The sequence below is a fragment of the Rana temporaria genome, chromosome 6 (assembly GCF_905171775.1).
Source record: "Rana temporaria chromosome 6, aRanTem1.1, whole genome shotgun sequence".
Classification (NCBI taxonomy): Eukaryota; Metazoa; Chordata; class Amphibia; order Anura; family Ranidae; genus Rana; species Rana temporaria.
In genome coordinates, this window is record NC_053494.1 from 117,183,674 (window position 1) to 117,210,859 (window position 27,186).

A 27,186-nucleotide genomic window follows, 5' to 3' on the forward strand; every position below is an offset into this window, starting at 1 on the left:
GACTGGCTGGCTGTGTAAAGGAATGTGATTCCAGCTGTGTGTATTGTGGGGAGAAGCTGTGCACACACAGTGCTGGTATGGGAAAGGAGCATTCAGGGCGGAGGTGGTCAGGGGGGTTTTGGGTGGGGGGCTTAGCACCTCCCCTCATCCCATAGATTCAGCCATACTACACACTGCAGACTAACATATCACACACTCCCATAACAGAGGAAGTTTGGTCCCTCGCTCTCCCCGTCCCCGTGCTGTGTAATGTGTACTCGGCGGGATCCGCCCCCTCCCGGCTTCTAGGTCTCTCCAGGGCGCCTCTTGGCTGAAGACCCGCCCCTGTACCGTGCTGAGGTACGCCCATCGTGATCAGCTGACCTCTAGCAGGCTGTCAGTGCGGCTGGTGGGTGAGATCCGCTGGGATAAGACTCAGGTAAAGGGGACTGGAGCGGGTGAGGGGACCCGGGGGGTCCCGGTGTCAGGGATGATGTGGGGTGTTGTGTGTTGATAAGTATGTCCTCCTATGTGTGAGATCTGCTTCCTTCTATAGCTGAGCTGTCATCAGCAGAGTGTACAGAGGGGGGAGACAGGTGATCACAGAGAGTACACAACAGGCCTGGGGACACAACACTGCACCGATCTGATCGGGGCACCCCAGGATCACTCCCCACATACACCGACCATTCTGATCTCTATCCTTCTCATGTTGTGAGAGGTCAGTGTGTGCTGGAAGGAGTTTTCACTTTCACATCACCCACTCCACATTGTGTGACATCATCACCCACTCCACATTGTGTGACATCATCACCCCACTCCACATTGTGTGACATCATCACCCCACTCCACATTGTGTGACATCATCACCCCACTCCACATTGTGTGACATCACCCCACTCCACATTGTGTGACATCACCCCACTCCACATTGTGTGACATCATCACCCACTCCACATTGTGTGACAACATCACCCACTCCACATTGTGTGACATCATCACCCACTCCACATTGTGTGACATCATCACCCACTCCACATTGTGTGACATCATCACCCACTCCACATTGTGTGACATCATCACCCACTCCACATTGTGTGACATCATCACCCACTCCACATTGTGTGACATCACCCCACATTGTGTGACATCATCACCCACTCCACATTGTGTGACATCATCACCCACTCCACATTGTGTGACATCATCACCCACTCCACATTGTGTGACATCATCACCCACTCCACATTGTGTGACATCATCACCCACTCCACATTGTGTGACATCATCACCCACTCCACATTGTGTGACATCACCCCACATTGTGTGACATCATCACCCACTCCACATTGTGTGACATCATCACCCACTCCACATTGTGTGACATCATCACCCACTCCACATTGTGTGACATCATCACCCACTCCACATTGTGTGACATCACCCCACTCCACATTGTGTGACAACATCACCCACTCCACATTGTGTGACATCATCACCCACTCCACATTGTGTGACATCACCCCACATTGTGTGACATCATCACCCACCCCACATTGTGTGACATCATCACCCACTCCACATTGTGTGACATCATCACCCACTCCACATTGTGTGACATCATCACCCACTCCACATTGTGTGACATCACCCCACATTGTGTGACATCATCACCCACTCCACATTGTGTGACATCATCACCCACTCCACATTGTGTGACATCATCACCCACTCCACATTGTGTGACAACATCACCCACTCCACATTGTGTGACTAAATCACCCACTCCACATTGTGTGACAACATCACCCACTCCACATTGTGTGACAACATCACCCACTCCACATTGTGTGACAACATCACCCCACTCCACATTGTGTGACAACATCACCCCACTCCACATTGTGTGACAACATCACCCTAACTCCACATTGTGTGACATCATCACCCTAACTCCACATTGTGTGACATCATCACCCTAACTCCACATTGTGTGACATCATCACCCTAACTCCACATTGTGTGACATCATCACCCTAACTCCACATTGTGTGACATCATCACCCACTCCACATTGTGTGACATCAGCCATTCCCCCATTGTGTGACATCATCACCCACTCCACATTTTTCCCTCAGTTTAGGCTGATACTTATTCTTCTACATATTTTTGTTAAAAAAAATCGCAATAAGCGTTTGATTGGTTTGCGCAAAAGTTATAGCGTCTACAAAATAGGGGATAGAAATATGGCATTTTTATTATTATTTTTTTTACTAGTAATGGCGGCGATCTGCAATATTTTTTTAATTTTATTTTTTATCTTGACTGCGACTTTATGGCGGACACTTTTGATACATTTTTGGGACCATTGTCATTTTTACAGCGATTGGTGCTATAAAAATGCACTGATTACTGTGAAAATTACACTGACAGTGAAGGGGTTAACCACTAGGTGGCACTGAAGCGGTTAAGTGTGCCCTAGGGAGTGATTCTAACTAGGGGGGTGGGCTGTGATCACTGTCATTGTCACTAGGAAGACTGGGAAAATGCTTGTTTACATCAGCATTTCCCCATTCTTCCTCACCGTGATGCGATCGCAGGTATGCCCGTGGACATCGAATCTGTGGGACCTGTGGTCGGAGTCACAAAGCTCTTATAGGGGACGTGTGTGTGTGTGTGTGTGTGTGTGTGTGTATGTATATATATATATATATAAACACACACACACACACACACACAGCTCGACAAATCCCGGGCGCCAGGTCGCCATGGCGACTAGAAATAGGGTCCTGGAGACTTGGCTTGGAAGGGGGCAACAAAAAGGGCCTGCCTTGCAGTCTCCACTCTAATTCATGTTAAAGTTGTTCTATTGAGTTGAGGTCAGGACTCTGTGCAGGCCAGTCAAGTTCCTCCACCCCAAACTCGCTCATCCATGTCTTTATGGACATTTCTTCATTATTGGGGCACTGATTGGTAGTTGATTGGCACATCTGAGGGGGGCTGTGCTCTCCCAACAGGGAGAGCTGCCGATTGGCTCTCCCTGTCGGCGCAAACCAAGGAATGCCGTTTACCGGCACTTCATGGTTCACGCGATGATCAGCTGTGAGTGGTCACAGCTGATCACGTGGGAAGAAGCCTCGGGCAGAGACTCCTTATCACGATCGGAGATGCGGCGTGTCAGACTGACATGCCACGATCACCACGCTGCGTGCCCCTGAGGGCGCGCGTCGGCATGTTATCCTGCTGGACATCATATGACGCCCAGTCAGGATAACAGAACCCCTTCCGGCCGTCAATCTTCTATGGGCGATGGGAAGTGGGTAGAGATGGATTAGAACACCTGTTGCTGTGTGTATCATTTAGGAATATTCACCTTCTTGATTTGTCCAGATTACTGTTATAATCGAGAGCAAAAATGAAAGAAAATCCCAAATTTTGCGTTATCACCAGAGCGGGAATATAGAGCTAATCCTCCAATAGGAACACTTGCTCTGGTGACAACCAGGGATTTAGTCTCATTGGAGGGATCTCCTCTCAGCCCCTGTTGTGGGCATGGGACAGAAAGTAAAAATCTTCCCAAGTGTCTGTAAACGTTTACAATATAGCTAGTGAAGTGACTGGCCTCAGGTGATACACAGAGACGTAACAAATCCTCCTACATAGGTTGTGCCCATTTATCTGCAGCCATCTCTTCTCTACATCCCAGCTGTCAGAAAACACTCAGTGCGACTCATGCATGTGCAGTAGGGAACCAGGCTATGAAGCCGCAAGGTTTCACTTCCTGATTCCCTTACCGAAGATGGCGGCGCCTCTACTCGAGAGCCAAGGGACGGGTCGGCTTCGGGTCACGGGCGCCCTGGACAGGTAAGTGTCCATATTTTCAAAGTCAGCAGCTGCAGTATTTGTAGCTACTGACTTTAAAAAAAAAATTATAATTTGGGCGGAACTCCCCTTCTATTTTTGTACCAATCAGAGCTTACAATTTGGGATTTTTTCATGGAGGGCAAGCATTCAGGTCACGTGACCGCTGTGATTGGCTGTCCGCCAAGTAGGCATCAGGAGCTTTCTGATCCCTGCCGACGAATGTGCAGGGAGTGTAGACGTTTGGATCTGTTCTGATCACTGACTCTGTTCATTCATAACTGAGGCATAGTAAACTGTGTTTTATTATGCTTCAAATGAACGGGAAGCCTCTGTACAGAGCTATTCCTGTCCATTCTTTCTGTGCAGCTGAGGCTGCAGAGATTGAGATTGAGGGCTGCGACCTCAGTGTCCTTTTTCTGTCTCAAAGGTGAAACATCAAATGTCTGTTTAGACCCCTGATATTTCACCAAAGCCCCCCAATGGGGCTCTTAAAGCGGTTGTATGCCAGCAATAATTTTTTTATATTTTTTTATACCTAAAAGGCATAATGAGCTAGTATGCACCGCATAGTAGCTCATTATGAAATACCTACCTTGGAACGAGGTGTAGAGAACTTACCTGGTCCACGCCGAGCAAGGGGTCATCTTGCCTTGGCGTGTCTTCCGGGTATCGCTGCTCCAGCGCTGTCGTCACTCCCACGCATGCGCGCAGGAGACTTCATTCCGGCAAGGTCCGGCGGCTGCCGGCCCTTTAGCCGAGGATCCCCGCTGCGAATGCGCCGCTGCAATATCTCCTAAACCGTACAGGTTTAGGAGATATTCTTTATACCTACAGGTAAGCCTTATTATAGGCTTACCTGTAGGTAAAAGTGGTAGTAAAGAGTTTACTACCACTTTAAATAAAAAAAAAAAATAAAGTTGTAAAAATAACAACAGAAAATAAAGTTGTAAAAATAACAACAGAAAATAAAGTTGTAAAAGTAACAACAGAAAATAAAGTTGTAAAAATAACAACAGAAAATAAAGTTGTAAAAATAACAACAGAAAATAAAGTTGTAAAAATAACAACAGAAAATAAAGTTGTAAAAATAACAACAGAAAATAAAGTTGTAAAAATAACAACAGAAAATAAAGTTGTAAAAATAACAACAGAAAATAAAGTTGTAAAAATAACAACAGAAAATACAGTTGTAAAAATAACAGAAAATACAGTTGTAAAAATAACAACAGAAAATAAAGTTGTAAAAATAACAACAGAAAATAAAGTTGTAAAAATAACAACAGAAAATAAAGTTGTAAAAATAACAACAGAAAATAAAGTTGTAAAAATAACAACAGAAAATAAAGTTGTAAAAATAACAACAGAAAATAAAGTTGTAAAAATAACAACAGAAAATAAAGTTGTAAAAATAACAACAGAAAATAAAGTTGTAAAAATAACAACAGAAAATAAAGTTGTAAAAATAACAACAGAAAATAAAGTTGTAAAAATAACAGAAAATAAAGTTGTAATAATACCAGAAAATAAAGTTGTAAAAATAATAAAAATAAAGTTGTAAAAATAATAAAAATAAAGTTGAAAAAATAATAAAAATAAAGTTGTAAAAATAACAGAAAATACAGTTGTAAAAATAACAACAGAAAATAAAGTTGTAAAAATAACAGAAAATAAAGTTGTAAAAATAACAGAAAATAAAGTTGTAATAATACCAGAAAATAAAGTTGTAAAAATAATAAAAATAAAGTTGTAAAAATAATAAAAATAAAGTTGTAAAAATAATAAAAATAAAGTTGTAAAAATAATAAAAATAAAGTTGTAAAAATAACAGAAAATACAGTTGTAAAAATAACAACAGAAAATAAAGCTGTAAAAACAACAACAGAAAATAAAGTTGTAAAAATAATAAAAATAAAGTTGTAAAAATAACAGAAAATAAAGTTGTAAAAATAACAGAAAATACAGTTGTAAAAATAACAACAGAAAATAAAGTTGTAAAAATTATTTAAAATAAGGTTGTAAAAATAAAGTTGTAAAAATTAAATAAAATTAGATTGGTCAAAAAAAAAAAAAAAATACTGATGGCAGTGGTGGTACTACCAGGGTCACTAGGGTCACACTTGTAATCGGGCCCTGGTGTTTGGCCATCGTTGGGGGGGGGGGGGGGGCATCGGCCCTTTGAAGGCTCTGATTGGCAAGCTGCAATATAATAAATGTTTGTTTTTGGGTTTAACACTGCTTGTGGCTTCTGCTCACTTGTCCCTATCTCAGCATGACATCGTGTGATGACACAACACTGATACATCTGTAAGCTCCAGAGAGAGCTAGAATTTGCGATTTGTGCACAATGAGGCGCGCTTGTATACAAATCATCTAAGGAGCATGTTTTGCCATGCACCTCCATGTTTTGCCATGCACCTCCATGTTTTGCCATGCACCTCCATGTTTTGCCATGCACCTCCATGTTTTGCCATGTACCTCCATGTTTTGCCATGTACCTCCATGGTTTGCCATGTACCTCCATGTTTTGCCATGTACCCCCATGTTTTGCCATGTACCCCCATGTTTTGCCATGTACCTCCATGTTTTGCCATGTACCTCCAAGGCTCAGTTTGTATTGAACATTTAGACTTGCAGTTGGTTGTGACAGTTTGTTAAACACTATAAATATTTAATGTGATGACTGTGCCAGACAATCTAGGTTTTTAGCAGTCCTGACTCTTTGTCTGCAGTATATGTATTAGATATTTACTATAATCACAGTTGTGTTTTTCTACAAACATGCTTTTTATTCTTTTTCTGATCCGGCCATAGTTGTTCTACACGTCACATATAATTGCAGCTTTTATTAGGCGCACCCATTTGTTACTCCTAAAAGATTGCAGATGATAAAGCAAAAAATGGTGCAGCGCCTAAATAACAAATAATAAACGTATAAAATATTTAAAACATTTCCCACTGTATGCTTATTTAACTTACAGTGCCTTAAAAAATATATTTATACCCTTGGGATTTTATGTAATGGACCAACACAAAGTGGCACATAATTGGGGGGAAAAAATTAATAAATGTTTTTATTTTTTTAGAGCTGGCCAAAATGAGAATCACAATTATTATTTTTTTGCTTAGAATAAAGATCACGATTCTCACGGTATCTTTCACTATATACAAAAAAATCGGACTAACTTTACTGTTTATTTTTTTAAATTAATTTTATTAATTAAAGTGTATTTTTTGCAAAATAATTGCGTTCAAAAAACCACTGCGCAAATACAGTGTGACATAAAATAGTGCCACAACCGCCATTTTTTTTCCCCACTAGGGTCTCTACTTAGAACCCCCAAACATTAACGATTAACGCTCCAGCCAAAAACAGTTGATAACAGCCTATGGGGCAGATCCACAAAGCGAGTACGCCGGCGTATCTACTGATAAGCCGGCGTACTGTCAAATTTCCCGCGTCGTATCTTTGGTTTGAATCCTCAAACCAAGATACGACGGCATCTGGGTTAGATCCGACAGGCGTATGGCTTCGTACGCCTTCGGATCTTAGATGCAATACTTCGGCGTCCACTTGGTGGAGTTCTCGTCGTTTTCCGCGTCGAGTATGCAAATCAGCTATTTGCGACGATCCACGAACGTATGCGCGGCCGTCGCATTCTCTTACGTCGTCTCTAGTCGGCTTTTTCCAGCGTTTAGTTAAAGCTGCTGTTTTGTGGCGTATAGTTAGACTTGCCATGTTAAGTATGACCGTCGTTCCCGCGTTTATTTAGATTTTTTCTTTTTTTTTTCCGTAAGTCGTCCGTGAATCGGGATGGACGTAATTCATGTCTATGTTAAAAAATATGACGTCCTTGCGTCATTTAGCGCAATGCACGGCGGGAAATTTAGGGACGGCGCATGGGCAGTTCATTCGGCACGGGGACGCGCTTCATTTAAATGAAACACGCCCCCCTACTCGCCGATTTGAATTAGGCGCCCTTACGCCGCGAGAGATGGACTACGCCGCCGTAACTTACGGCGCAAATTCTTTGTGGATTCGAAGTTTAAACAAGTAAGTAACAGCGGCGTAGCGTATCTCACATACGCTGCGCCGGTGCAGATCTCTGTGGATCTGCCCCTATGTGTGCATGGACACATAGGATAACATGATGGAGAGTTTATTGACTGTAGAAAAAAACGTCTCAAGCCAAAAACAGCAGCTGTAAAAACGTCAAGTCAGCATGAGGCTTAATAGTATTTTTTTTTCTTCTTTTTGTATTGGGAGACTGGAGCTCCTCTATAAGCTTGGCTCTAGTGTTTTTTAAGAGCTCCTCTAAAACAATGGAAACAGATAAAACTGTGTACATTCTTGGCCAATAATTTACATCACCCACATATTGTTTACCACAACAGTATGTATTTTTCCATTGTAACAAGGGGCAGTAACACTAGTCGTGTGCAAACACTGCTTGGTTAAACAATGGCATGTGTATGACAGATGTGATGTTTAAGCTGGCCATACATGGACTGAAATTCTGCCAGCTCAGTATGGATCGGATGAGATTCCATCCATGTATGGACAGGCTGATTGTACACAATAGCACTGCAGGAGACCATGTTCTTTCCACCTGAATCACATTATACAAAAAAATTGTGCTAACTTTGCAGGTTAGTTTTTTTTTTTTATTATTAACCACTTAAGGACCGCCGCACGACGATATACGTCAGCACGGCTGGGCACAGGGACATATATATACACGTCCCCTTTAAGAGCCCAGCCGTGGGTCACGACCGCGGCGATCGGGTGTCCCGCAATTGGGTCACAGGAGCTGAAGAACGGGGAGAGGTGTGTGTAAACCTTCCCCGTTCTTCTCTGTGGCAATGTCAGTGATCGTCCTGTTCCCTGATATAGGGAACGACAATCACTGACGTCACACGTCCAGCCCCGCCCCCCTACAGTTAGAAACACCCATGAGGTCACACTTAACCCCTACAGCGCCCCCTAGTGGTTAACCCCTTCACTACCATTGTAATTTTCACAGTAATCAGTGCATTTTTATAGCACTTTTCGCTGAGAAAATGACAATTGTGTCAAAAGTGTCCGATGTGTCCGCCATAATGTCGCAGTCACGAAAAAAATCGCTGATCGCCGCCTCTAGTAGTAAAAAAAAAAATGATTAATAAAAATGGCATAAAACTATACCCTATTTTTGTAAACGCTATAAATTTTGCGCTAACCAATCGATAAACGCTTATTGCGATTTTTTTTTTTTTGTACCAAAAATAGGTAGAAGAATACATATCGGCCTAAACTGAGGGAAAAAATGTTTTTATGTATTTTTTGGAGATATTTATTGTAGTAAAAAATATAGCATTTTTTTTTTCAAAATTGTCGCTCTATTTTTGTTTATAGCGCAAAAAAATAAAAACCGTAGAGGTAATGAAATACCACCAAAAGAAAGCTCTATTTGTGGGGAAAAATAAGACGCCAATTTTGTTTAGGAGCCACATCGCATGACTGCGCAATTGTCAGTTAAAGCGACGCAGTGCCGAATCGCAAAAAGGGGCAAGGTCCTTAACCTGCATATTGGTCCAGGTCTTAACCCGGTTAAAGTGTATTTCTTAAAAAAAAAAATAGCATTTTGAAAAACCGCTGCGCAAATACGGTGTGACACTAAATATGGCAACAACCACCATTTTATTCTCTAGGGCAGGGATATGCAATTAGTGGACCTCCAGCTGTTGCAGAACTACAAGTCCCATGGGGCATAGCAAGACCCTGACAGCCACAAGCATGACACCCAGAGGCAGAGGCATGATGGGACTTGTAGTTTTGCAACAGCTGGAGGTCCGCTAATTGCATATCCCTGCTCTAGGGTCTCTTCTAAGTATATAATCTATCATGTTTGGGTGTTCTAAGTTATTTTCTAGAAAAAAAAAAATGTCGGAAAAGCTTGGGTCTGCAAATGGTTAAACTTCCCCCATCTACACTGGAGTTCTTTCCTTTGATAAAATAAGGAAGAGATACTTTGTTTCACTTACTGCCTGGATTTTGTTTATCCAGCTGTGAGAACTCTCTGCACTTGTTAGAGAGAACCCAGACATGCTGTTTTGAAGACCGCGAAGGGAAACGGATTGCGATTTTGATTCTTCACGATTAATCGTGCAGCTCTACTTGGTTGTAACGACTGTTTTTTTTTAGTTAATGTTGCCTTTCTATTATCTCAAATCAGTCTGCTTATTGTCCTCGAACATCAACAAGGCATTTTCTCAAATCGCCTTTCAGGACAACCTTGGAGAGAGCGCAGCTCCGCCTCTTCTGTAGGAAACACCCACAGGCTTTAAATCCCTCCTCTTCCACCATGGCTTCAGTTATTGTGTTTCCTCCGCCATGGTGGAAGCATCAGGTTGGAGCCAGGGAGCTGCGTTCTCTCCAAGGCTGGAGACAGGCTTTTCCCTCATTTGTTTTTCCTTTTTTTTTTTTAAAGGCTGTGACTAACCATCCCAGCTCCCCCACTGTACCTTTAAGGGGGGATGCTCCGGAGTCCTCTGGTCTCGCCTGCTCACGGGAGCTTTGGGATCCATGGGGGATGCTGCGTCTGGTGCCCGGAGTCCGCAGGTTTTGGCCCCGGTGGTCGGGCAGGTACCGTTTCTTTCAAAGAAACATGTCCTGCATGTCGGTTCCGGGTCCCGGTCTGGCGGGTGACGTCACGCCGGCGACGCGGCGTTTCCTGTGGAGGCGTGGCGCTTGTGGCGCCTGGAACGCAGGGACTAGAGGGCGGGTTCTCTGACCGGCGCTTCCGTTTCCGGCTCCTATTGATGACGCGGAGCCCGGGAAACTCAAAAACCCAGCGTTTTTCCTCTACAGCTGTCTCTCTGCAATGGAGGAAAGAGTTACAGCGATGGCGGATGCAGGCGCCGTCAGCACCGGTCAGGCCCAGGTAAGAGGGGTACAATGGTGCCTTTATTCTGATCCTTATGGGCTTACTATTGTTGTGTTTTTGTTGTTTCCTCCCTATGGGAGCCTGCTCTGCTCTGATGGAAGCTTGTGCTGGGCCATCTAGCAGAAACTCTGGTGGTTGCTATGTTCTATCTTTCTTCTTAAAGGGGACATTTTTCACTCTGGTGGTGGTATTAGCACGGTGGTGGTTTCCCTTGCTTAGCTAATAGAGCTTTGATTTAAATCCGTTTAATTTCTCGTTTCAGGAGAAAACTGCTAGTAAAACTAAACCAGCAAATCCACCAAGCCAAAGGAAATGTCCTTCCTGTAAAAACCCTCTGAGAGACTCTTGGCAGAAAGCCATGTGTAGATCGTGTATTAAAGAACTAGTTGAAGAGGAATCTTCTCAACAAATTAAAGAATTATTTTCATCAGTCAGGGAACTTTCGGACTCACTTAGTTCAGTTAAATCCATGCTAGTACAGAGTTCGGTCCATACTGAGCCCCAGCAACCACCAGCAAGCCCACGAGCTTCCACCTCCAGGCCAGTAGTGGTGGACTCTGGGGATGAGGGGACAAGTACTCTTCCCTCACTTGTAGACTCTGAGGAAGAGGAAGAAGAGGATGCAAGCAGAACCTCTAAATATAATTTATCCCTGGAGGATGTGGATGAACTTTTAGGTGCAATCTACACTACCCTTGATATTCAGGAGGAAAGAGTACAACTATCAGTCCATGATAAAATGTACCAGGGTATGGATGACTCCAAACATAGTCTTTCCTGTTCATAAAGTGTTATCTGACACAGTTAAGAAAGAATGGAAAGATCCGGAAAAAGGTCCCTTCCTACCTAAATCTCTTAAGAGAAGATTTCCCTTTGAAAATAAAGAAACCGAGGTTTGGAATAAGAAACCCAGAGTGGATGCTGCCTTTTCACAGGTTTCTAGAAGGACAGATCTGGCCTTTGAAGACATGGGGGTCTTGAAAGATGCGATGGACAAAAGAGCAGATGCTCTCCTTAAAAAAGCTTGGGACTCCGCATCCGCCAGCCTTAAACCAGCCATGGCTTCCACGGTGGTAGCAAGAAACCTGGAATGCTGGGTAGAGAAACTGAAGGGCCACATTGAAGCAGGCACCCATAGGAAAGACCTTTTAGACTCCTTTCCTCTAATCCTTAATGCAATTAAGTACATGGCTGATGCATCAGCCGAATCAATTAAAATGGCAGCCAGATCCTCAGCACTTGTCAATTCAGCTAGGCGCGCAGTCTGGCTAAAAACGTGGTCAGGGGATACAGCCTCAAAGATTAAACTTTGTGGCATCCCTTTTTCAGGGGATTTTCTTTTTGGGCCAGACTTGGAAACAGTCTTAGATAGAACGGCCGATAAAAAGAAGGCTTTCCCAGCCAAGAAGAAACGGACGTTTAAAAAGAATGTTCGTGCTGTTCAACAACCCTACAAAAATAGAGAAGATGTCAACAAAAAACGTTGGATTCCTCAAAAGGGTAGGGGAAGAGGTGGGGTTCTCTTCAGATCTCCTCCAGATCAAACCCCTAAAGACAAATGACAAAACTACTCCAGTAGGGGGAAGATTGTCATCCTTTCTCCCTCAGTGGAGTCAAATATCCACAAGCCCTTTCGTAAAGAACATCATTTTACAAGGTTACAAGCTGGAATTCTCGGAGTGTCCGCCAAGCAGGTTTTACATTACAGCCCTTCCAAGAGACCAGGAAAAGGCTTCAGCCATGACGAACCTTTTACAGGATCTGATTCAACAAGAAGTCATTGTCCAGGTCCCGAAACAGCAGGAGGGTCGGGGGTTTTATTCCCATATATTTCTTGTAAAAAAACCTTCAGGCAAATACCGGTTGATTCTGAATCTAAAGATCCTGAACAGATCAATACGGTACAAACACTTCCGTATGGACACAATTTACTCCATCACAAAACTGCTGTCTCCAGGCTGCTTCATGGCATCCCTGGACCTAAGGGATGCCTATTTACATGTGCCAATAGCACCAGCTTCCCAAAAATTCCTTCGCCTAGCCATCAATCTGGGAACATCAGTATGGCACCTCCAATTCAGGGCCCTTCCATTTGGCCTGTCATCTTCCCCCAGAGTTTTCACAAAGATTATGGCGGAAGCCCTGGAGCCCCTAAAACTGAGAGGGATCTCGGTCGTGCCATACCTGGACGACCTATTATTTTTCGCAGATTCCAGGGATCAGCTTGTGACGAACCTCCAAACGTCACAGACTCATCTCAAAAATCTAGGTTGGATTTTGAATTTAGAAAAATCGCATCTAGATCCCTCTCAGGAGATGAGGTTTCTAGGCTACACCCTAAACTCAGTAGTGCAAAAGGTGTTCCTGCCTCAGGAAAAGATAGACAAAATCTTTTCAGCAGTGGGTCAGATCCAGACGAACCTTTCAGTACCAGTCAGAACAGTTATGTCAGTTCTGGGCCTCCTTACAGCTACAATTCCAGCAGTCCAGTGGGCAAGACTGCACTCCAGACCACTCCAGAAAAACATCTTGCAGGTCTGGTCACACCAGGTGCCGTTCGAAAAACGTTTCAAACTATCTGCGAAAGTGAAACGAGCACTATGGTGGTGGAGGGACCCTTCCAATCTAACGAAGGGTCTCCCATGGATTTTTCCCCTGGACAAGCGTCTAACAACCGACGCAAGCTCCTGGGGTTGGGGAGCCCATCTGGAGGGACAAACCGCTCAAGGCACGTGGTCAAAAATAGAGGCAAAAAAATCGTCAAATTGGCGAGAATTGAAAGCCATTCATTTGGGTCTGATAGCTTTTCAACAGGAGGTCAAAGGACATCATGTACAGATTCTGTCAGACAATACGACAGCAGTGATCTATGTGTTAAAACAAGGGGGAACCAGGAGCAAAGGGCTCATGGACTTAGCCAATCAACTTCTGTCTTGGGCAGAAATAAATGTGGCCTCCCTATCGGCAGTCCATCTGAAGGGATCACAAAATCTCCTAGCAGATCTGCTAAGCAGAAAAAGAGTGGTGGAAGCAGAATGGAGTCTGAACCAGGAGGTGTTCGATATGATATCGGAGGAATGGGGACATCCCCAAGTGGACCTGTTTTCAAGTCAGCAAAATACGAAGGTCCAGGAATTCTTTTCTATTCACAGAATGGATCAGGCAGTGGGGATAGACGCCCTAGCACACCCATGGAATTACCGGCTGTGTTACGCCTTTCCCCCTTTTCCACTAATTCCTCTGGTCCTAAGGAAATTCAGGGAGGAAAACACCAACTTGCTCCTGATCGCTCCTTTTTGGCCAAAAAGGCCTTGGTTTGCAACACTTTTGAACCTGGCCTCAAAACCTCCCTGGAGATTACCATACAGGAAGGATCTATTGACACAGGGCTCTGTGTGCCATCCGGAAGCAAGCAGGCTACATCTAAGTGCTTGGTTTCTGAAGAAGACCTTCTAAAATCTAAAGGACTTTCTGATAAAGTAGTTAAAACTCTACTATCAAGTAGAAAAGAGGTAACTAGGTCCATCTACCTCAAAGTATGGAAGAAATTTAACTCTTGGTGTTCTTCCAAACATTTCGAAATCAAGAGTACTATTTCAGTTCTGGAATTTCTCCATGAAGGAATGGAGAAAGGTCTAGCCGCCAGCACCCTGAAAACACAGGTAGCGGCTCTCTCAGTTTATCTTGAAAGATCTTTATCCAAAGAGACTTTAATTTCTAGATTTTTTAGGGCTCTGGCTCGAAATAGACCGATAGCCCTCAAAGTTTTCCCTTGTTGGGACTTATCTATTGTTTTGCAAGGTCTCACGGGAGCTCCGTTTGAACCTTTACAGAGTGCATCGTTAAAAAGTTTAGTTCTCAAAACAATTTTTTTAGTTGCCATTACATCAGCAAGGAGAATCAGTGAGCTCCAAGCTCTAGCAATTAAGGAACCCTTCCTTAGAGTTTTGCCAGACCGAGTGGTCCTTCAAACGGATCCAGCCTTCCTACCGAAAGTGGCCTCAACTTTCCATCGGTCGCAAGAAATAATTCTACCAACATTTTCCTCAGTTCCGGCTAATGCAGGAGAAGAAGCTTTCCATACACTGGATGTAAGGAGATGTCTGTTACAGTTCCTTTCCGTCACCAAGGAGTTCAGGAAATCAAACGCTCTTTTTGTGGTATTCTCCGGTTCCCGAAAAGGGGAAAAAGCTTCTAAGAGTACGCTCGGTAGGTGGCTTAGACAAGCAATTTCTGAAGCCTATCAAGCAAAAGGAGAAGTTCCTCCTTCTGGGATCGCTGCTCACTCTACAAGGTCAACCGCAGTTTCCTGGGCCGAAAGGGCCGGTGCTACGCCTGATCAGATCTGTAAGGCTGCTACTTGGTCCAGTTTTTCAACTTTTATTCGGCACTACAGGTTGGACTTGCTGTCGGCCGCAGATCAAGCCTTCGGCAGGAAGGTACTGCAGGCAGTAGTCCCACCCTAGGGTAAGTTACTTGGTTATCCTCTCCAAGGTTGTCCTGAAAGGCGATTTGAGAAAGGCCTAGTTAGACTTACCGGTGACGGTATTTCTAAGAGCCTTTCAGGACAACCGCTATTTCCCTCCCTAAAATGTATATAAAAAAGTAAAGTATGTATCTATCATGGTGTTGTGGTTCTCTGTGCTTTGTTTTCCAGTGCCGGAGGCCACACAATAACTGAAGCCATGGTGGAAGAGGAGGGATTTAAAGCCTGTGGGTGTTTCCTACAGAAGAGGCGGAGCTGCGCTCTCTCCAAGGTTGTCCTGAAAGGCTCTTAGAAATACCGTCACCGGTAAGTCTAACTAGGCCTTTCCTCCACACAACTGCCGCTCACTGGATATTTTCTCTTTTTCGCACCTTTCTCTGTAAACCCTAGAGATGGTTGTGTGTGAAATCCCAGTAGATCAGCAGTTTTTGAAATACTCAGACCAGCCCGTCTGGCACCAACAAAAACGCTACGTTCAAAGTCACTTAAATTCTCTTTCTTCCTCATTCTGATGCTCGGTTTGAGCTCTAGCAAGTCATCTTTACCACGTCTAGATGCCTAATAGCATTGAGTTGCTGCCATGTGATTGGCTGATTTGTGTTACCAAGAAATTGAATAGCTGTACCTAATAATAATGTGGCCAGTGAGTGTATATTGATGTATTGCATCAGGGGTTGACAAATTTGTTCGGAATCTAGGAGCCAGCTAAAAAAGTTAGGAGCCAGAAAACGCACCCCGTCCCGACGAGCTTGCGCGCAGAAGCGAACACATACGTGAGCAGCGCCCGCATATGTAAACGGTGTTCAAACGCAATTTTGAAGCGTGACATGTTGGGTATGAATTTACTCGGCGTAACATTATCTTTCATAATATTAAAAAAAATGGGGATAACTTTACTGTTGTCTTATTTTTTAATTTAAAAAAGTGTAATTTTTTCCCAAAAAAGTGCGCTTGTAAGACCGCTGCGCAAAAACGGCGTGACAGAAAGTATTGCAACGATCGCCATTTTATTCTCAAGGGTTTTAGGATAAAAAATATATATAATGTTTGGGGGTTCTAATTAGAGGGAAGAAGATGGCAGTGAAAATAGTGAAAAATGACATTAGAATTGCTGTTTAACTTGTAATGCTTAACTTGTAATACCAACGGCTCACCACCAGATGGCACCAGCTCACAAAAAAAAAAATATATATATATATATATATAATTTTTTTTTTTTTTTTTTTGCCCACCTTCCAAGCCAAGTCGCCAGGACACTATTTCTAGTCGCCATGGCGACCTGGCGCCCGGGATTTGTCGATCCCTGTATTACATTGCTTTTTCTGTTCCAAGGGGTCTTTACTAACTAGCAAGATATACTTGGAAAACTATCCACACATACGGAAACGGATTGTACAATCTTCATTAGATTAACCAACAAACTACAGTATGTAATGAAAGAGCCTACCTTTTTAGTTATGAACTGAATGCTATTCACTTATGCCCAGTACACGCGATCGGAAATTCCGACAAGAAAAGTCAGATGTGAGCCTTTTGGTCCGAAATTCCGACCGTGTGTAGGCTCCATCAGACTTTTGCTGTCGGAACTTCTGCCAACAAAAGATTGAGAGACGGTTCTCAAATTTTCAGACGGAAAAAAATTCTATTGGAAATTCCCTTCGTCTGTAGCAATTCCGATGCGGAAACCGTTTGACGCATGCTCGGAAGCATTGAACTTCATTTTCTCGGCTCGTTGTATGGTTGTACGTCACCGCGTTCTTGACGGTCGAAAGTTCAGAGAACTTTTGTGTGATCATCCAAGGTTTTTCCGACGGAAAATCCGATCGTGTGTACGTGGCATTAGACGTTTGCACTGTAGTTGTTGGCAAATCTGAAGGTACAGATTGTACAATTGGAGGAGATTTTTCTCCTCTGTGTGCCAGTTTATGAAGCTTTGTAGATCGCTTCACCCTTGGAGGAGTGAAGTGATCTACCAACGCTTCAAACAGTGGAGAACAGCCCTTGATACTGGAATCTCGTGAGACTTTATGAGATTACAGTACCAGAAATTCACAGAAACACAGAGATGTCAGTTTATTGAGCAGTGATAAATTATCACCGCTCAGTACACTGACAGACGGCGTGGGTAATGTAATTAAAATAACGAGTCCCCCTTCATAATATATATATATATATATATATATATATATATATATATATATATATATATATATATATATATATATATATATATATATATATATATATATATATATATATATATATAATGTGTATACACACACACATTGTATATACATGTGTGTGTATATACACACATTTTATTTATTTATTTATATATATATATATATATATATATATATATATATATATATATATATATATATATATATATATATATATATATGTGTATATAAATATTACAGGGGGACATGGTTACAGTGTTGGGGGGTCAGAACGAGGTAGAAGGAAGTTAAAAATCTTCCTCCTTCCTCCTCAGAACCCCCGGGATTCCCTCTTCACTCCCCGCTTCACCAGCTCTGAGATGGTGAATCGGGGAGTGTAAATTCTGACACAGATCGCCAGTGAAGCTCTCAGATCGCAGCTTCATAAACTGGCCGTTACTGTGTCAGTCTATGAGACTTCTCTGTGTGTGGAGAAAATCGGCGGGAAAACAAATTCAAACACTTCTCTCCCCGATTTATCTCTGTTTCATAAACTGTTTATGGGCTGTGATCAGTGGTGATCCTTAGGATCACTACTGTTAACTGCTTCATAAACGGACACCTCTGTGTGTAAATTTTTTTTTTTTTTTTTTTTAATTGATACGTTTTATAAGATTTTTTTTCTGTGCACCTTTTTGATCCTATACAGCAAACAGAAGTTGATGCATCAGACTTGAAATGCTGTCATTAACCAGTAAAGGTTCTCCCTGTTTATTTCCATGTTGGGTGAACCCATTTGGCAGCTGCCTGTATTTACTACATGAATGGGTCATAAGACACAGCTGGCCCCGTGTTTGGCTGTACAGTGACAAATGCTTTAGATATTCAGCAATGTGTTGACAACTGTCATGGGTTTCTAGAAGTCTGTTTCTTGACATTTCATGTTCTTCTTTTTATTTTTTCCAGCTTAATTTATTATCTTTCTGGATAAGTAGTTTGGGATGCTGACCCATGGAAACACAGAAAGGAAGGTATGTATGGTATGCTGGATTCAATTGAATTGCATTTCTTATAGGGCGTTTTTACATGTTGTCACATGCCCACAGGGCGTCCAGTGCTGGTTCATGCAAGGGTGGCAAAGCTTGACTCTAATCCCGGAAAGCAAATGTTAACAGAATATTTCGGTTCTGCTAAAACATATTTTTGGTGTTGGTTAACGTGGGAAAGGCTTAAAACTCGCCAGGTTATTAATGCCGCCTGCATCCCTGTTGGGGCGATTGTACTGGACTTCCTCCCCAGGTGACCAGTGTTGACACGGATCCATAATAAAACTTGACCTATTGGTCTCCTGGAGTCATCCCTGTCAGTGGCTATCCCACACCCTCCCCTAATCTCTCCTTTGTCCTTGTGCTATAGCCATCTACTGATCTGTTCATTGCTCTGTTCTCTGTACCTGGATTCCTACTAGATCAGTTCTTCTAGAACACAGGATGTTTGAGTATTTTTTTTTTCTTAAAAGTACAAAACAGGTGCCATCTAAACAAGGAGATGGCATTAAAGTCAGGTACGCAGAGCCCAATGAATATTTGAGTACTGTATTTATCGGCGTATAACACGCACCCCAACTTTAAGGCCACGTACACACGGTCAATCCATCCGATGAGAATGGTCCGACGGACCGTTTTCATCGGTTCACCGCTGAAGCAGACTGATGGTCTGATGTGCGTACACACCATCAGTTAAAAAAACGATCGAGTCCAACGCGGTGACGTAAAACACAACGACGTGCAGAGAAAAATTAAGTTCAATGCTTCCAAGCATGCGTCGACTTGATTCTGAGCATGCACGGGTTTTGAACCGATGCTTTTCCGTACTAACTATCGGTTTTGACCTATCGGTCAGCCGTCCATCGGTTCGATTTTGAAGCAAGTTCTCTTTTTTTGGACCGAAGGACAACAGACCGATGGGCTGTACACACGGTCGGTTTTGACCGATGAAACTGAACTTCAGTCTGTTTTCATCGGTTTGGACCGACCGTGTGTACGCGGCCTGAGAGGAAAGTTTTGGGAAAAAAACTTTACACGGACCCCCTGCACAATACACGGACCCCCTGCACAATACACGGACCCCCTGCACAATACACGGACCCCCTGCACAATACACGTGTTTGTGACTCCAAGTGTTAGGGCCCTTTCACACATGCGGACAGTATGGCCCAGATTCACAGACAGCGGTGCATATTTATGCAGCCGTAACGTATCTCCTTTACGCTACGCAGCGCGGAGAGGCAAGCATGGAATTCACAGAGCACTTGCTCCCAAAACTGGGCTGCGTTTCCTAGGCGTAAGCCGGCGTAGGTGGAAGTGGGCGTGAGCCATGCAAATGAGGTGTGACCCAATGCAAATGATGGGCCGAGCGCCAGACAGATACATATAATGAACGGCGCATGCGCCGTCCCGTGGACGCATCCCAGTGCGCATGCTCACAAACACGTCGGAACAACTGCCTAAGATACGCCGGATCACTGCCTACGGCGTGAACGTAACCTACGCCTAGTCATATTCACGTCCAACGTAAACTACGTAAAATACGCCGGCTTGTATCCCTTGGTGCAGCCCTTTGCACATCTGTTGCTGAGTTACACCTCCTTTATGGGGCTTAACTTTTTGCCGGACTACAACTTGCACGCACCACTCGTAGCCTGCGTCGGCCGCATGTACGTTTGTGAATCGGCGTATCTCCCTCATTTGCATATTTGAATCTAAAATCAATGGGAGCGCCACATGCGTCCAGCGTAAATATGCGCCCACTCTACGCCGGCGTAGGTGGAATGAAGCCTGTTTTTAGGCGTATCTTAGTTTGTGGGTACGGCGCAAAGATACGACGGCGCATATTTGCACTTACGCGGCATATCTGGAGATACATTGGCGCAAGTGCTTTGTGAATCCGGGCCTATGTCCGTATTTCATCCATCCGTTTTTGGATGAAATACGGACATACATTGATCCCTATGGGATAGCGGGTATCGGCGGATGAACATCCACTGACACCCGATCTCATTGGTCCCCGCTATGGTCCGATTCTGCAGACGGAGGAAAATCCTATTTTTCCTATCCGTCATCGGATCAGGTGAACACGGACAGACGATACAAAAATGTGTCAAAATTGTCCGATGTGTCCGCCATAATGTGGCAGTCACGAAAAAAATCGCTGATCACCGCCATTAGTAGTAGTAAAACAAAAAAATATATATTAATAAAAATGTCATAAAACTATCCCCTGTTTTGTAAACGCTATAAATTTTGCGCAAACCAATCGATAAACTCTTAAGCCCCGTACACACGACCAAACATGTATGCTGAAACTGGTCCGCGGACCAGTTTCAGCATACATGTTCGGTCGTGTGTAGGCGCGAGCGGGCAGAATTCCAGCAAACATTTGCCCGCCGGGCCTTTTCCCAGCGGACAAATATTCCTGGACTTGTTTTAAAACCGTGTGCTGGAAACCTGCCCTCTCGGACATGTTCGGTCGTCTGTACAGACTTCGACGCATGCGTGGAAGCATTTAAAAGGCAGGCCCGCCCACGTCGCCGCGTCATCGTCGCGGCGACAGCGCGGACACGCCCCGCGTATTGTTTACGCGCGGACTTCTGTACGATGGTTAGTACAGCCATCATACAGATGTCCCCGGGCAGACATGTACGGTGAAAACGGTCCGACGGACCGGTTTCATCGTACATGTTTGCCCGTGTGTACCCGGCCTTATTGCGATTTTTATTTTTTTTACCAAAAATATGTAGAAAAATAGGTATCGGCCTAAACTGAGAAAAAATAAGTTTTATATCTTTTTTTGGGGGTATTTATTTATTATAGCAAAAAGTAAACAATATTGATTTTTTTTTTTTTTTTTTTTCAAAATTGTTGCTCTATTTTTGTTTATAGCGCAAAAACTAAAAACCGCAGAGGTAATCAAATACCACCAAAAGAAAGCTCTATTTAAAAAAAAAATTAAAAAAACGCCAATTTTGTTTGGGAGCCACATCGCACGACCGCGCAATTGTCGGTTAAAGCGACGCAGTGCCGAATCGCAAAAACTGGCCAGGTCCTTTACCTGCATAAAGGTCCGGGTCTTAAGTGGTTAAGGAACGGATCCTCACGGGATCCGATAGTGTAAAAGGACCCTTAAAGTAGGCAAAACTTTCATTTATTACAGTTGCTTATTTAGTAAAGAAAAGATGATCCGCACTCCGGTCGTTGCTCTTAAAAATGTGTAGTGTTTATAAACAAGCCACAGTGGACAAACGCAAATAGGAATGGTTACTTATTTAGTGCCGTCAATTTACACAGCGCTTTACATACATATTTTACATTCACATCAGTGCCTGACCTCAAGGAGCTTACAATCTAAGGTCCCTAACTTCCATTCATGCATACATTATTAGGGGCAATTTAGCTAGGAGCCACCATCCTTATTTCTTCCTCACTCACTCATACACTTCTACTTATTACCCTTTGTACCAATATTCTTCATATCTACTACTCATATAGTTGATGACACACCTGACCATAACCTCCATTAGCCTAGGGCCCTTACTACTTCATACATAACTTTTTGGGGAGTTATTCTCACTACTATGCACTGTATCGTATACCTACTACCCGTCGGGCAACTTGGTATGCCCACCCTGAATTGCACCTGCCACTAATGTGTGGCGGCCACACTGCATTACAGTGACATGCCTATGTATATACTATTGTACTATACCTGTACAATGTACTGCTTGTACCCCTTGTTTCTCTTTTTAACTGAAAATCGATAACCTTTTTTTTTGCAATCCAATTTTATGTTCAAATAATCAATTGATGGTGCTTCGCTGTAAAAAACATCAATAATAATAAAAGTATAACTAAAAATGGTAATCAATTAACTTTTATTGCTGAAAGTTCATATATAGTATCTGTGACTGGTTGAAGTGAATTAAAAAAAACAATACATCAACGGTGCAAAAATCCAAAATGCCTTTGCTTTCCTCCACCAGTCTTCCAGGCTGCTCACCTCACATTTGAATAAATCAGCAGTGTTCCCCCTCTGGGGATAATAGAGAAGGTAAATTGGGTGTCTGGCACTCCAGGAGGCAATGCCCTTAGTTTGTAATAATGTACATTTGATTAGTCAGTCCTTTGGGTAAAAAGAAAGTTGAGCCACGGTAAGGGGGTGATTTAAAGAGGCAGCCATCCTCGGTGTGTCCAGCAACTCTGCAAATCATAGAAAAGAAAAAAGGGGGGACACCTCTCTAAGTGTAGTATTAAAACAGTATCATTTATTGCACAAGAATAAAAACACTTACAAAATATAAGTGGGAGTCATGCTCGTCATAAGTATGTAGTCCTGGCAGTTACTCGTATGATCCGGGTAGCTGGGAAAGGTTCTGGTGTGATGTTGTGCTGAATAGCTGTACATTCAGGAAAACCAGGAAGTAGTCGGCTCCATGCTGTCCAGCTTGAACCATAGCGGACATGATGTCACCAGCGGGAGGAAGGGGTCAGGACTGTCTCTGTGGAATGAAAGGATACACGCTCAGAGCTCACAGCTCCTTCTACTGGCCTCTAGAGACAATAGAAGGAGCGGACTACTTCCTGGTTTTCCTGAATGCACAGCTATTCAGCACAACATCACACCAGAACCTTTCATCAGCTACCTGGATCATGCGAGGAGCCTGTGGGACGCAGTAGAACTGCCAGGACCACATAGTTATGACGCATTTCTTGTAAGTGTTTTTAATCTTCTGCAATACATTTATACTGTTTTAATACTACACTAAGATCCCTTTCACACTGAGCCGCCTATAGCGTCGGCGGTAAAACGCCAGTATTTTTACTGCCGACGCTATGGGCGGATTTGCAGCGCATTTCGGCCGCTAGTGGGCGCTTTTAACCCCCGCTAGCGGCCGAGAAAGGGTTAAAACCATCCCCAATGCACTGCTAAAGCAGCGCATTGCGGGTGTTCTAGCCGCACTGTCCCATTGATTTCAATGGGCAGCAGCGGTGGAGAAGCGGTAAACGCACCGCTCCAAAGATGCGGCTAGCAGGACTTTATTTACCATTTTACTAGCGCACCGCTGCAGTGTGAAAGCCCTCGGGCTTTCATACTGGAGACAATGGAGCAGCTGTTTGAGGGTGGATTGCTGGCGCTATTTTCAACGCTATAGAGCCGGCAATACGCCCTCAGTGTGAAGGGGGTCTCAGACAGGCGCCTCCCCCTTGTTTCTGGGATAATAGAGAAGGCATGCGTGGTGCTGGTTATCGCTTTCCTCCTTCAAATCGCATACTGAAGAAGTCGCTGCTTTTGACGATATGCGTCTAGGGGACAGAGCCTGCGTATTGACGTTGCATCTCGGCCATCTTGAGACCTATTGTCTCTGAAATGTGTTTTCAGCTATCCATCATATCTGGTGAGATGATCTGGGTTTTTATCTCATGGGAATAAGCGATTTAAAGGAGGAAAGTGATTACCAGCTCCAGGCCAGTCTTCTCTGTTATCCCCAGAGTGGAACACTGCTGATTTGACTCAGATGTGAGGTGAGCAGCCTGTGAGACTGGTGGAGGAAAGCGCAAGCATTTTGGATTTTTGTACCATTGATGTATTGTTTTGATGATGAGCGTCTAGGAGATGAAGCCTGCGTATTGACGTTACGTCGCTGCCATCTTGAGACCTATTGTCTCTGAAATGTGTCTTTGTGAGTTTTATACCTTACCTTTTTTGTTCCCCTCTGGTGCCTCCGTAGCACCACCACTACACCTGTAAGTCCAGAGAACAAACTCAGCAGTACCTGACTAACCAAGGCCCTATCGAATGATTTGAAAGAAAACAAAAGGGGGGGGGGTGAGTGGGGGAGGAAGGGAAAAGTAAAGGGAAAGGAGAGACAAGTAAAAAAAGATGAGATAAGGGGAGAGGATAAAGGTAAAAAAAAGGCACACCTGGACACCTTCAAACAACATTTAAATGGATCAAAATCTACTTAATGTTTTAATTTTTTTTGACAAATTCATAGAAAACTTAAGTAATATTTGTAAATCAAAAGGTTTCCTTAAAATGGGTGCAGGAACATTTACCAAAATTTGGCCTGTCCCTGGATCAAATTTTGATCTATGTATGGTTGGCTATAGACTTGTGCTGAACTGCTATAGACTACCTGTAAACAAATTTGCATTCCGCAGTCTGTAAATTTGGAAGTTTGTTAGGGAATAACAGCTGTTTGTGAACATGTGTTGTGTGATGTCTTTGTATCCATTAAATACTATGCATTTCTTATAGTTTGGAAGACTCCGAAGGAGCTAAAGAGAGAGGCGATGTACATGTATGGCAGGTGGGGTCAGCTCAGGCCACACCAGAGAGGCTTCATGGCTTGGGGGCAAAAACTGTACTACAAGCCAGCCTTGGGATTCATCATGGCTTGCTGCTCACCAGCGGTATGTATACTTGGCTCCTAGGTACTCGTTTTTATTGTTAAAAATATATCCAATGAGCAGATTACACCTTTCCTCTTAAGGCCCCATGCAAACTGAGTATTTAGCCCATGTGTGCCAAATCCCAGAGTTATTGGGCACCTAGAAGGCACAGGTGCACCGCCCTACCCTGCTGCCAGCAGCCTGTCAAAATCTATGATGGGCTAAATATGTAGTAGTTGGACTTTGATTGCATTCAGGGATGTATGCCCAGAACGCAGGAATTTCCTGCAGCCCTAAATGTGAGTACCACTCAGTACAGTGTCCAGCTATCACATATATCAGCCAGTGATATACTTTAATGGCTGGCAGGATTGGACGCTGTATGTGTGGCCGCCAAAAATGCTGGGACTTGATGCAAATGGGCTAAAAGCCCAATGTGCATGTACTGTAGCTAGCCTTAAATGCAATAAACATCTGCCACCACTGCTAGATTGGTTGGTGTACACTTAGCTTGCCACACACACTCCAGTCTGATTGTACAACTTCCTTTATAACTAAAGCATAAGGACCCATCTGGCAGAATATAAATTGACGGGATCGTTTAGGTAGGTACTTGAGCAACACAGCCGTTGGGAACCCCTATTAACCCTTATTAAGATTATGCAATCAGATTGCAACATAGTGGCCATGTTTAGGCAGAATAGCCTTGGATCCTAAACCTATTGCTGGGTAGTCCTATCGCTTTAGCCAGGAACAGATCATTGGCAGAAAAAGGATTCTGCTTATTCCATCAGGATACTGCCCAAAAGTTCCTAGCACACTTACCAGCTAGCCTGAGAAAAAATAAAATTGATCCTAACAATAACTCCCAAACATTTATTTATATATATATATATATATATATATATATATATATATAATATACACCCTAGAGAATAAAATGGCAGTCGTTGCTATACTCTCTGTCACACCGTATTTGTGCAGCGGCCTTACAAGTGCACTTTTTTGGGGGAAAAATACACTTTTTTGGAATAAAAAAAATAGAAGACAACAGTAAAGTTAGCCCAAAGATAATTTTATGCTGAGTAAATTGATACCCAATATGTCACGCTTCAAAATTGCACCCACTCGTGGAATGGCGACAAACTTTCACCCTTACAAATCTCCATAGGCGATGTTTGTTTAAAAAATTCTACAGGTTGCATTTTTTGAGATGCAGAGTAGGTCAAGGGCTAGAATTATTGCTCTCACTCTAACGATCGCGGTGAAACCTCACTTGTGTGGTTTGAACACCGTTTTTTATATGCGGGCGCTGCCCACGTATGCATTCGCTTCTGCACGCAAGCTCAGTGGGACCGGGTGCGTTAAAAAAAAAAAATCTTTTTTTTTTTTTTTTTTTTTTTACATTTTTATTTTTACACTGTTCTTTAAAAAAATAAATTGTCACTTTTATTCCTATTACAAGGAATGTAAACATCAAAAAGACCCCAGATCTCATATTTCCACTAAAATGCTATAACAAAATAAAAATGTTTTAAAAAAAATGTCTCTAAGAACTATGGGCGGAAGTGACGTTTTGACGTCGCTTCCGCCCCTGAAATGGTATGGAGACAGGTGGGGGCCATCTTCCCCTCGCTCATCTCCATACCTAACAGGAGATGGGACGCGATCAGCCTCCGGCAAGCAGCAGGGAGCACTGAAGTGTGGCAGACAGGAGAGGGGAGGCCCTCTCCCGCCGCCGATAAAAGGGATCTTGCGGTGAATCTGCTGCAGAGACCACTTTTTATCTGAAAGCGAACTGCCTGCTGAAAAAGAGGATAACGGGGTTCTGATAACTAGGTGCTGCCATAATCATATCCCTCTTCAAAGTACCGACGTATAACAACAGCGGATGGTCCGGAAGTGGATAAAGAGAGGTTTAAGGGGTTGTAAAGGAAAAAAATATTTTTCATAATAAGCATCCTTTACCTGCAGACATTAATTTTAGGCAAAAAGTTGTTTTCCTTTACAACTCCTTTAAGTTGCAAACTCAGGCCAACAGACCTATTGTCATGGGATAGGCTGCCTTTATAGCCCCCTATCCCACAAAAAGCAGGGTTGCAGCAGCAAAAATACCACACAATAAGGGGGGCCCGCTTAATAAGACCATCCTGTCTTAAACAGACCTAGTGGAAGCTTTTTGCCAATGCAGAGCATTGGACTTTTGGACTTTAAAAAGCTCAAAGCCCTGGGCCCAGGGTCCAGCCCTCCGAAGAGCAGCATTATAGGCAAAAACCCCACGACTTGGGGCCCGGGTACTGTCCACTTTGGCTCTGAGGCACCTT

General features: G+C 43.4%; 1 protein-coding gene across 1 annotated transcript in view; it reads left to right on the forward strand.

Annotated features, from left to right (window-relative positions):
• The first annotated feature begins 313 nt into the window (after window positions 1–313).
• The window catches only part of ALS2 (alsin Rho guanine nucleotide exchange factor ALS2), a 116,179-nt gene continuing 89,306 nt past the window's right edge, over window positions 314–27,186 (forward strand). Inside the window, exons 1-3 of the mRNA XM_040357239.1 lie at window positions 314–418; window positions 18,381–18,445; window positions 24,729–24,883. Coding sequence (XP_040213173.1) covers window positions 18,426–18,445; window positions 24,729–24,883 — 175 coding nt within the window. The 5' untranslated portion in view covers window positions 314–418; window positions 18,381–18,425. The remainder of the gene's footprint in view (window positions 419–18,380; window positions 18,446–24,728; window positions 24,884–27,186) is intronic.